We start from the raw sequence: 13,321 nt of genomic DNA, 5'->3' as shown, positions 1-13,321 counted from the left end.
CCCATAACAAAGCAAGACCTGGTATATGTTTGTAGAAACTCAGCAAAGTAAAAACGAAAAATAAAAAATAAAACAAAAAACCCACAACCAAAGCCATATGTGGTATGGCCTCACTCTAACTTCTACATCAAAAGATATTTCATATGTTCCAAAAACTAAAAAGGGGTAGTAAGATCTTTTGACTCTAGGGATTACCCAATATTGAATTTCCTTAGCATATTTATCAGTGCATATAGTAGTCCTATTGTTATTTTAAATGACAGCATATATTCATAAAGTTGATATTGTTCTTAAACAAGAGAATGCATTGCAAAGTGCTGAATTTAGGAATACATTTTTTTTAAAAAAAAAAATCCAGATCTTCAGTGAGCTGAATATTATCTTTTAGTGTTTTTGGCTAACATAGTGACATTTACAACTGGATTAAATTACACCTATTTCATGCAAGAATATTGTTCAAAAGAATAATTTACTACATACTACTTGGTATTAGCATGTAGGATTCCATGACCTGTGGTGTACGTGACAGTATACTTTATGGATAGTTTAGGTAAGGTTATTGTAAATTACAACAATGTCTCTGGACAGTGTGATGTGTCAGATTGATAAATATCTCAACAGCTAACAATGACCAGATTTCTCAATCAGATTTTGAATTATGAAAGCATTTGGTGGCAATCTGTTTATTGGTTAATAACCTATTTCTTTATTTAATTGTAACTGCCTGACATTTTAATTTGTATCTGCATTCTTTTAGTGTTTATTGGTTACACATTACTTTGAGCACCTTGGTGATAGGAAATAGAGCTAATGAGTATGATAAATAAATATATTGCAAACTAATTCAGGAAATTGCTGACTATGTAGATAAAATTGACACAACACTGACTCTGTGGACACTATACAGTATTATACTACCTAGTGCTGCATTTGATAAGATTGTCAACATTTTGAAAAATCATACATACTATTTGGTATAACTTGTGACTGAATTGCAGCACAATTAATATTGCTCAGTTTAATGAATAGAATATATAACCTCACTTTGGATTTATTGTTCCTTGCCCTACCTTTATACAGTTCACACTGAGAAGAATTACAATAAAATTATTTTTGATGACTCTTATGAACGAATCATTGCAAACAAAACAAGACAATTTATGTGTAATGTCAGTCATTATTTTGCTTACATAGTATAATTTCAAACAATCTATTGAAATGCCATACTAATGATTCCTAATCATCTATAGTTCTACCCTCTATTTGTGTGTCTGAATATACGGTGAAGATCAATGGCGATTATTTTATGCTGTAATAACTAAGGTGACCAACTTTTTTACAGTGAAAAGGAGGACAAAACACGTTCTATTGTCCAGAATGCTAAGGTGACCAACTTTTTTACAATGAAAAGGAGGACAAATAAATTGGAAAAAATATATTGTAAATAAAAGAAATATTTTATTCATTGCAACAATAATACACTAAAATATGATATATGCATAATAAAAACATTTGCAACATTTTATATTGTAATTATGCTTACATGCCTGTTAATTATTATTTAAATGAGTACTTTTCCATTGAATTAATATTTTTTGTCAATGTATCATCTTCTAACAATATATTGGAAATATCTGAACAAGAAATATCCTTCATATTGAATTTTACGGCAAGTGCTGCAGCTAGAGTATCAACATTCAATCTCGATTTCTCACTTGTTGAAAAATCATTGGCAATTGAAAAAAACTCTTTCAACTGCTGCATTAGTTCCAGGGAAGCACAACGTTAATTGAACAAGTATAAATAAATGTTCACATGGAATATGTTCATTTTTGAAATGGCTGAAAATATCCACCCATCTTTTATCAATTTCAACATGTTGATTTTCCCATTGTATTAATTTTTCAGAATTTAAATATACATTCAGTCTTCTAATTTCTTCAGAGAGACAATTGTCGTCCATTTTAATGTCTAGCATTTCTTTAGACAAAAAATCAACACAAGATTCAATATCTGTTCAATATACTTGCGATGAAGTAAAAAAAACACCATTAAAAACTGTTTAATAAAATACGTCACATAACGCGCAACAGATTAGCCTTCAAATATCAAAAAGGAGGACATGTAGGAGGACACTTTTCGAGGGAGGACAGAACTTACAAAAGAAGGACTGTCCTCCCTAAAGGAGGACAGTTGGTCACCTTATAATAACATCTCTCTTTCTCTTGTTCTTTTGCTACATTTAGTTAAAAAACATGGCCTGAAAGTTCAGATTAATGTAACCAGTGATGCAGTATGCATGAGATACATCCGAACAACTCCAAACTCTAAACTGGAAGGCTTCGTCCTGGGATATGGAAGCAGCTTCTTCTCTAACCAGTATATTCCCCTACCATCTAATGGGAAAATGTACATGACTGAAGTTGGTAAGGCTATTTAAAATTTACAGATTGTTTTTTTTAAATGATTGCACAAATCATTGTGTAATGATTTGTTTGGTTTCGGAGAGAGATGAGAGGCTTTGAAAAGAAAAGAACCATATGTGTTACCAATACAGTTGTTTTTATATTCTGAAAGATGTTTGTTTGTTTGTTTGCATGTTTCCAATTACTAATGTTTTTCGAAATATCTGAATATGTAAAGGAAACAGGCTAATTGGACACTATTGCAAATATAAATTGTAAATTAAGGACACAGCTTTTTTTCCAAGATACAATAATACAATACAATAGTAGAGTTGGAAGGGACCTTGGAGGTCTTCTAGTCCAACCCCCTGCCTAGGCAGGAAACCCTATACCGTTTCAGACAAATAGCTATCCAATGTCTTCTTAAAGACTTCCAGTGTTGGGGCATTCACAACTTCTGGAGGCAAGCTGTTCCACTGATTAATTGTTCTAACTGTCAGGAAATTGCTCCTCAATTCTAAGTTGCTTCTCTCCTTGATTAGTTTCCACCCATTGCTTCTTGTTCTACCCTCAGGTGCCTTGGATAATAGTTTGACTCCCTCTTCTTTGTGGCAACCCCTGAGATATTGGAACACTGCTATCATGTCTCCCCTAGTCCTTCTTTCTCTTAAGCTAAACATACCCAGTTCCTGCAACCGTTCTTCATATGTTTTAGTCTCCAGTCCCCTAATCATCTTCGTTGCTCTTTGCACTCTTTCTAGAGTCTCCACATCTTTTTTACATCGTGGTGACCAGAATTGAATGCAGTATTCCAAGTGTGGCCTTACCAAGGCATTATAAAGTGGTATTAACACTTCACGTGATCTTGATTTTATCCCTCTGTTGATGTAGCCTAGGACTGTGTTGGCTTTTTTGGCAGCTGCTGCACACTGCTGGCTCATATTTAAATGGTTGTCTACTAGGACTCCAAGATCCCTTTCACAGTTACTACTACTGAGCAAGGTATCACCTATACTGTACCTGTGCATTCCATTTTTGTTGCCTAAATGTAGAACCTTACTCTTTTCACCATTGAATTTCATTTTGTTAGATAGTGCCCAATGTTCAAGTTTGTCAAGATCCTTCTGTATCTTAAGCCTATCTTCTGGAGTGTTGGCTATTCCTGCCAGCTTGGTGTCATCTGCAAATTTGATGAGTTCCCCATTTATTCCCTCATCCAAATCATTGATGAAGATGTTGAAGAGTACTAGGCCTAAAACAGAGCCTTGGGGTACTCCACTGCATACTTCCCTCCATGTAGATGCAGTTCCATTGAGAACTACACGTTGAGTGCGGTTGGTCAGCCAATTACGAATCCATCTGGTGGTGATGCTGTCTAACCCACATTCTTCTACTTTATCTAGTAATAGGTTATGGTCTACCTTATCAAAAGCCTTACTGAAGTCCAAGTAAACTATATCGACGGCATTCCTCTGGTCCACTAATTTTGTCACATTATCAAAGAATGCAATAAGATTAGTCTGGCATGATCTGTTTTTGACAAATCCATGTTGGCTTTTGGCTACTACTTTGTTTGCTTCTAGGTGTTTGCAAATTCGTTGCTTTATTATTTTTTCCAGAATCTTTCCTGGTGTTAAGGTCAGGCTGATAGGTCTGTAGTTTCCTGGATCTAATTTTTTCCCTTTTTTGAAGATGGGAACCACATCAGCTCTTTTCCAGTCCTCTGGTAGTTCCCCGGTGTTCCAGGATCTCTGAAAGATATAATTCAGTGGTTCTGAGATCTCGTCTGCTAGTTCCTTCAGAACCTGGGGTGTAATCCATCCGGTCCTGGTGATTTGAACTCGTCTAGGGTAGACAGGTGCTCACTTACCATTTTCTTCCCTATTCCAATTTGTGTTCCTAATCTGATTTTTGTGGTGCTGCTTTTGATAGGTTGGATTGTTTTATCCCTTTGTGTAAAGACAGATGCAAAACATGAGTTAAATAGTTCTGCTTTCTCCCTGTTGCTTGTCACCTTCTTGCCACTTTCTCCTAGCAATGGACCAATTGTTTCCTTAACTTTTTTCTTGTTTTTAACATGTTGGAAGAAGCTTTTTTTGTTAATTTTTACTTTTGTGGCAAGCCTTTCTTCATTGTGAGCCTTAGCTTTCCTCACTTCATCTTTACAGGCTTGGGCTATTTGCTGATATTCTGCCTTAGTTATGTCTTCCTCCTTCCACTTTTTATACTTACCTTTTTGGTCTTTCAGTTTGTCAGATAGTTCTTTATGCAGCCATGCTGGTTTCTTTTGGGAGCTGTTATTTTTCTTCTTCATTGGTAAAGATAAAGATGGCACGTTAGTCAATAACTTATTGATCTGTAACTAATGTTACAAGATTTAGCACCAATCACCTGAAGCAAATTTAGATTTAGGCTTAATATTAAATCAGAACTAACAGATCTGTCCTGCAAAAAACTAGATAATTACTAGATGGCTCTGATACATTCAGAAACTCTGTTTGCTGCTTTTTGCAATACAATGTCAGTTTCTTCTTAAGGCAGGTTATTACAAGTAAGAACTTTGCACTTGGTGAGTAATATTCATGAAACTTTAGAGATCCTCAAAGGAACTGCTGGCAAACATCAGGGCAAATTTTATTTCATACTACCATAAGTGTTTCCATAGTCAGCTGTGTTAAACAAATGTTCAGAATGGAGAAGTAGTTGGTCTGGAACATTTAAATACCTAGCTATTTTTGGCAAGTTTAAATCTATGTTTTCCGAGATAGATTTCTAAGGTTGGAAACCCTTGTGAATACTTAGCATTGTACTGCACAAAACTTTTCTCCTTTTAGAGCAAATATATCCAATAGATACTTTGCAATTAAATACATTTTTCTTTATATTCCAGACACTTGGAAACCATTTATATGTTTTCCCCTATGATTAAACTAATCAAGATATACAACCAAATTAAACGCTTGCCAGGGAGTTCCACATAGTAATGAAGAAAATAAATTCACAGTCTTTATAAAATTTAGAATTGTTGACGGATATGGCGGTAGATCCATTGATTGCAAAAAAACCTACCACCACCCCAAAAAACCCACACCAAGCCTGGCCAACTGGCTTATTGCCTGGGCCTGATGTCAGTTTGGTCTGTGTTCAGCTCAGCACTGCCCTGGTGGGTGGGGGAGTATCCTAGTGGAACCACTAGGAGCTGCAGACCTCATTACCTTTATAAAATATAGCATATTATACTCAATTGTAATTTACAAGTGCATCAATTTGCAAGTAAACTTTTTGCAGTAAAAATAGTTATATATTAGTCAATGAAAACAAAAAAATTAAAATTTTAATTTTTAATTAAAAATTAAAAAAAGAGTTGGGAGGGACCTTGGAGGTTTCCGCCGGAAACTCAAAACCCACCTGTTTCACCTAGCCGGCCTGGCCTAATTCCAGCTTTCCCACCTCAGTTTGTATTTTTAAATTTTATGGTTTGGTTTTAAGGTTTAAGTTTTTAATTTTTATAAATTTGTACAGGGGATATTTAATTCAATTTTAGTTATGTATATTGTTGAGCGTATGGTTTTTAAATTTCTACCTGTACACCGCCCCGAGTCTCTTCGGGGAGAGGAGGCGGTCTAGAAGTTTAATAAATAAATAAATAAATAAATTCTAGCCCAACCCATGCAAGAAATCCTATAATTATATCAGCATGCAGATTTGTAAAACAAAAAATAGAAAAAAGCTTTGCCCTTATACTAGAAAAATAGAACAGCAAATGTAAATATTTTGAAATGCAACATGCCTAAAAGTGATGACAGAAAGAACCATGCTAATCTTTCAGGTACAATTCATACCCAAACTGCACTGAAAATTTGAGATTATTTGGGAAGAGAGATTATAGTCTTCAAAAGTAAATCTTATTTTACTGCATTTACTATAAAATGTACAATAGTGGCAGATTTTACACACACCTTATATTAGCAACAACATTTTATAAAATCTGAAAATAAAATCATATACTGAAAATGTGGATGATGCTAAACAGAATATAATTCCCCATATGGTTAAAAAAAACTATATGCAGTAATACTCATTAGTGAAAATTTCATTAGTGAAAATTCCCCATATGGTTAAAAAAAACTATATGCAGTAATACTCATTAGTGAAAATTTCATCAAAATGTGCCAGGTTTCATAACTTAAGCACTGCCACTCATGTAGTGTCACAAGTACAAATGAGGTGGATTGGCACCATCTTTTAAAATTCTGTCATCCCTGCAGATGACCATTTTTATCCAGCCTTCATCTATAATTCCATATGAAGAATCCTATAGGCAGCATCTCCAAAATTAAACCAAAACTGATCTCTGAAGACACAGACTGGTACATTATAACCTCTACTATTAGGGCACAAATTCTTCCCAAAGAGTTTACAAAATATAAAATGTTTAAAATGTCTTTGGATAACAAACCACCTAGGGAAAGGCGATTAGGATGCTGCTGCCTTAGAACACTATCTTAGCTTGTTTTGACAGGATTGAGCCATGGTGGTGCAGTGGTTAGAATGCAGTATTGCAGGAGTTTGATCCTGACTGGCTTAAGGCTGACTCAGCCTGTCATCCTTTTGATGTCAGTAAAATGAAGACCCAGGGAGTGGTGGGTTCCTATCGGTTCGGACCGGTTCAGCTGAACCAGTAGTAGTTTGGTGGCAGTAGTAGCTTGGTCATTGGAACTGGCAGCGACCCAGGTCTCCTACCATGCCCCCAAACCGGTTCTCCAGGCAGTGCCTATGGCGCCACCATCTTTTTTTTTTTTGCTTCTGTGCATGCACAGAACAATTTTTATTCTACTGCCCATGTGTGTGCAACGAATCAGTAGTAGTGACTGCTGGAATCCACCCCTGGACCCAGGTTATTGGAGGCAATATGCTGACTCTGTAAAATGCTTAGTGAAGCACTATGAAGCAATATATAAATCTAAGTGCTTTTGCTATTGCTAACTGAATTAACTTTGTGAGTATATTCTGGTCACTAATAAAAATAATATCTACAATGCAATGAGGAAAGTATATACATATCTAAAAGGAACACAGTGGCTCAGTGGCTAAGATGTTGAGCTTGTCGATCAGAAAGGTCAGCAGTTCGGTGGTTCGAATCCCTAGCGCCGCTTAACGGAGTGAGTTACTTGTCCAGATTCTGCCAACCTAGCAGTTCAAAAGCACCTAAAAATGCAAGTAGAAAAATAGGGACCACTTTGATGGGAAGGTAACAGCATTCCTGCACCTTTGGCATTTAGTCATGCCGGCCACATGACCATAGAGACGTCTTCGGACAGCGCTGGCTCTTCGTCTTTGAATCAGATATGAGCACTGCCCCCTAGAGTCGGGAATGACTAGCACATATGTGTGAGGGGAACCTTTACCTTTATACACATCTAAATTATACTTATACAATAAGTTTAAATATAAATCAAGATCCCAGAAGAAAGCCACATGCACAGAAGGTCCACAAATTTGCCCACTCTAATATATAGTGGTTCCTGGACATCATATAAGGTTATTCACTTTATATTGCACTTATTCTGCAAGATTTAGTTTAAAATACAAAATGAATATTTTCTAGTACTTGCCCTAATTGTGTGTTCATTGTATCTGAATCTTAAAACAACATCCTGGAATTTGTTACACAACTCTCCTGAATTATTTCAGTATATATTAAGAAGTTCTTCAAACAAGTGCCAGGCCTTAGAGCATCAAAGGCAACTCAAGGAGAAAGGCTGATGGTTAGTCAAACAGACTGTTTATTATCATAATTGCTATATTCTCCTGATTACTTCTTTTCAGCAGAAGACCCAAAGTTAGAAGATTATTGAATAGTACTTTTGGTCAGTGAGATACCGTTCCTATTCAATAACTGTAAACCCATATGAATTAGTTTGAACACATTTCCACTGCTTTATAAAATCACATGTTCACATTGTATTGTTATTTGCAAAAGGAAAATAAAATTTAAAATAGTCCAGTTATGACACAATGCTCAATAGCTGAATGATTTAAAAATACCTCATGCAGAGAGAATAGAGCCCAAATTAAACAATTGGGCAATGGACTGGCATCAGTCTACAAATGACACAATAGAATCAGAATTTAATAAAAGAAAACACAATCAGAAAACATTGTCATTAAGCAATTCTAAGGAAAAACCATAGGCATAAAGATATGTCAAGAATTGTGTGGTTATAATGTACCTGAAGGAACTATAGAAGTACAGTATTTGTGTGACCTTGACTGTTTCAAAAAGTTAAGCTAGGCCAATCCATGTTAGCACCTATAAATTCCATGACAATACGCTACAACCTTTAAAAAAAAAATCAACCCGGAGAATACTCTAACAAACTGCATCCATATTATGGCCAAGAAAATTTTATATCATGATGAGGATCTAGGCTGGAGTCAAGATAATCTTTCTCAGCACAAAGAGATCAGCAAGCTATTAAAAGCAGATAGTAAACATAATACATACATGCATACATGCATACATACATACATACATACATACATACATACTGTACCATACATACATACAAACATACATATGCACATACATACATACATAGTTGAATATATACAATATTTCTTCAATATTGGTTATTACCTCTTAAAAGTGAGTGAGAAAAAGTGAAGACATCTTACAGAATAAAATGTAATAGACTAGAGGACATAGTGAAATAATTACATGATATTTCTTGCCAAGCATCAACATCACTAGAGTTCAGTGAGTTTCCACATAGTATACAGATGGAAAATAGTGATTTATGTCATTTTTGGACAAAACCCATATTGCTTTCCAAGATTGTTATGTAAAAGCAAACACTAAGAATTTAAAAAGCTATTCTTTACAAAAAGAAGAAAGTACCATGTTTGATATACTTGCATACGAACTGAAGATGGTAAGGTTTCCCCCAATGCTGCATTTTTCTATTGATCAGACCAAAATACTAAAATCAGCATTATGTTTTTCCGATTCTTACTTTATTAAAACATAGGATAAACTATTCCAATAAATCTGAAAGAATTACAAGACATGTAGGGAATTCAAGGAAGCTGAGCAACAATGCAACGTTACAGGCATACTTAATCTATCAAAAAAATAATTCAGTATACGTCTGCCTGTCTAGAAAGATCTTTCATATAAACATACATTGTGTAAAAATATTCCCAAGACCATCAGCTGAATGGCCAAATATCCATTAGCTGGAATGATGGGAGGAAAAGGCCTGTTTTAAACTCTGGGGCATAGAATGATATACAGGTTTAGATTTCTTTCCACCCCAGCACAGCAAAGTGCCTGTTATGTAAAATGCATAAATCTTCCTGTTGGCAATAAACACAGTCTTCTTACAAACTAAGCCACTTCCAAATAAGGGTTGAGGTTCTGAAGAGGTGAGATTTACCACTGAGACCTGGTGTGAGGCCTAAAATGTAGTTAAATGATAAACCTTTAAGATCCTGTGCATAATGTGAAGCAAGTCTGTGATTCCCAGTGTTAATGGTTTTGATAAACTTCTTGTGTATTTCACACACAAAAATGGAAAAAGTACTTTAGTTAATAAATATACATTTTGGAACTACAGATCTTTCTTATCCAGTGAGAAATTATATCTATTTACACAAACTTTACTATGTAAAAAACCCTTTTCTCTCTCCAAATATTGTTTTAATCAGTTTTTATTGTGATTAACCTTTGGTGACTTAATGTTTCACTAGAAATATTAAATGAATTTATCACCTGTTACCATGTGTTTTTCTAGAGAAAATAAAATCCATTAATGACTTGTTAGCTTATGAGTAAAAATATCAGCACATTTGGTTTTGTTTCCAAAAAATTAATGATTTAGTTTTCTGAAGAATTTGGAAACTGTTTCTCAGTCTGTACAGTCAGCAGGGAATTTATTCCAAAAAATTGCAGTTAGTTTACAAGAATGCTATCTTGTGCATATTGCATCAAGGCAATAAATGTATATTTAACATTTTCTTGTAATCCAAAATAGTTCACCTTTTTCAAAATTAATAATTACCTAATTGACTGGCTTCTCTTTATGATAATGGTGCTTAAATAACTTAATGTTGTCATCAATCTTATTTTGTGCTTCCATATTTGGTTGGAAACGTTTTTATACTTTCAACCGAATCATTTTTTTTCCTGAGAGCAAATAAGACCTTTATGATATACATTCACATGACATTGAGCTAAACTGGAGTTGGGTAATTGCTCCAATGACAAAAATTAGCTTGGAAAGTATTAAAGTGGGCAAATAAAAGGACAGTAATTATATTTTAGGTACTTTATAGCCTACTGTGTTGGAAATGGAAATGGAAATATTATCAGTGTTGAAACTCCAAAGGAAAAAAATTGCTTGAAAATTACTGGTTCATTATTATTTTTTTATCATCTATTGAGAGGAAAGATTCCATGTTTCTAAGTAGCACCATTTATTTCATTGTTTTATTCCAACTCACAACTTCCTGATTTCTTTAATCACATTTTCATTCTTTCTTCCTAATGGAAAATACAAGCTGTACAACTAAACTTTCATTTTCATGTGATTCTATTTAGGGAAAGAGATTCTTATAATTAAAAGATGTGAATGAGGAATTTTAAAAACATTGTTTTACTGAAATAGGAAGTTATTGGGCAATTCAGTGCTCCTATGCTTATTATAAAAATGTAAAGATAAAGGTTTCCCTATGTTTCTGACTTTAGGGGGCAGTGCTCATCTCCGTTTCAAAGCCGAAGAGCCACCACTGTCTGAAAATCTCTCCATGGTCATGTAGCTGGCATGACTAAACGCCAAATGTGCACAGAACATTGTTATCTTCCCACCAAGATGGTCCCTATTTTTCTACTTGTATTTTTTTTTACATGCTTGGTTGGCAGAAGCTAGACAAATAATGGGAACTCATTCCGTTACGCGGCACTAGGAATTCGAACTGCCGAACTGCCAACCTTTCCGATCGACAAGCTCAGTGTCTTAGCCACTGAGCCACCATGTCCATTATATGCTTATTATAAACATGACTAAAAAATTCCACGAATACAAGACATCTTAAAGTCAAAACTTGTATGCTATTATACTCTCTGTGTATTTTGAAAATGAACTTGAATAACATAAATGTAGTGTTAATGAGGCAGTAATAATATAATGGGGGAAATAATATGATATGGTTTTGATTATTCAGGTATTTCCTCTTTGTCTGATTTTTCAAACAGTTATTAACTTATATTTTCCAGATGCAGAGCCAAGATACTTGATTGCAGTGAGACCAGTTTCCAATAACAAGAAATCCTGCTCAGGTATTTCAAAACTGTTAAACAATTTTTTCCCATAAAAACTCAGGAGTTAGAGCTAAGCAAAATATAAATTTGATAAATAAAAATAATATACATTTATTATATCATAAATATATGTACAATTTCAAAACGTGAGCCAACCTATTTAACTTTTTTAAAAGAAGAAACAAATGTTAGCAAACTCAGCAATAGCTTAAAGAATTACATATTGTTCATGTTCATAAAAACAAACCTGTGTTAGCTTCTTGCTTTTTCTTATTATGTAACCAAATACTGGAAAGAGACCAAAAGAAAAATCATTCCATTCATATATGACATGCATCCAGAAAATTGTTTGCTCTGTTGTTTCATAAATCTGAGTAATAACATTTTCTGCTATTAATTTAGAGACAAATTAGCCCATGTTTTCACTTATGCTCAATAACAATAGGAAATAATTAATGCAATTATTCATATGTATGATAATGGGAGAAAATCAACTCTGAGAACAAACTACAGAACAATTCCATATTTCAGCAGAGGTTTCATGTTGCTATAAGTGCTTTCATTGCTGAGTGTTATTTTCCATGGAGCTGCCAATATGCTACTATTCTAATTCTCTATGTTTGCTATTTATGCCAAGAGTAACCAATTTCATTGTATTTAAGTACAATGGCAATAAAGATTATACTTATAAAAAAATTAAAAAAACCTGGCTTTTGTACAAGAGAGTCAATGAAGCTGCCCTCAAAGCAACTGGAAAAGCTGAAAGAAAGGTGCTTCTTTGCCTTTCTGCTGAAGGGAAGAGAGCTGGGAGAAAGGACAAGATGGTCAACTATCTGTTTTTTTAGGACAAAATATCTTTGAAAACTTGAAATTCCAATGATGTGAGGACAAGGGGCCACTGCCAATCTTGAATTAGCATGCTTCCTGCATATGAAGCCATACGTAGGTCAGACAGGTTGACTGAGCTAAATTGTACTTATTGATTTTGTAGGCCTCTCTAACTTTGCTGTTTAGAAAAACAATACAATAAATAAATGCAAAATAACTCCAGCAATAAAAACCAAATCCATTCAGTAAACCCTATGCAAAAAAAGTTTGTCCAATTTCCTCATAATTCCTAGAGGCCATGCATCGATTGATTGATTGATTGATTTTGTCAAACATGTACAAGATAACAGGTATAATAAACATGGATATGAACAAAGGAAATGAGTGCAAATAACTGAGAACAGTAGGACAGGGATGGTAGGCATGCTGGTTCGCTTATGCACACCCCCTTTACAGACCTCTTAGGAATGGCGTGAGGTCCACGGTAGACAGTTTAAGACTGAAGCTGTGGGGGTTTGAGGATGTAACAATGGAATCAGGTAGAGCATTCCAGTCGTTGACCACTCTGTTGCTGAAGTCGAATTTTCTGCAATCGAGTTTGGAGTGATTTACCTTGAGTTTGTATCTATAGTTTGCCCATGTATTAATAATGTCAAAATTTTAAAGTTGAAAATTGGCAAAGTGGGAGTCATGTGGGTTACCAAGAAGCTATTGTTCCAACAGGCAGAGAAAGCTTGTCTCCTGTGTCTCACTAAAGCCAGGCTTT

At 34.7% G+C, this 13,321-nt stretch overlaps 1 protein-coding gene across 2 annotated transcripts in view; it reads left to right on the top strand.

Annotated features, from left to right (window-relative positions):
* Positions 1-13,321, top strand: part of ABI3BP (ABI family member 3 binding protein) — a 139,210-nt gene that overhangs the window by 22,594 nt on the left and 103,295 nt on the right. For both annotated transcript variants that reach the window (XM_081953296.1, XM_081953295.1), the window contains exons 2-3: positions 2,247-2,426; positions 11,683-11,745. In XM_081953296.1, the coding sequence (XP_081809422.1) occupies positions 2,247-2,426; positions 11,683-11,745 (243 nt within the window). The remainder of the gene's footprint in view (positions 1-2,246; positions 2,427-11,682; positions 11,746-13,321) is intronic.

Source organism: Natrix helvetica (assembly GCF_964273705.1).
Source record: "Natrix helvetica genome assembly, chromosome: 4".
Classification (NCBI taxonomy): domain Eukaryota; kingdom Metazoa; phylum Chordata; class Lepidosauria; order Squamata; family Natricidae; genus Natrix; species Natrix helvetica.
Note: the sequence above shows the minus strand (reverse complement) of the source record. Positions and strands in the feature narration are given on the sequence as shown.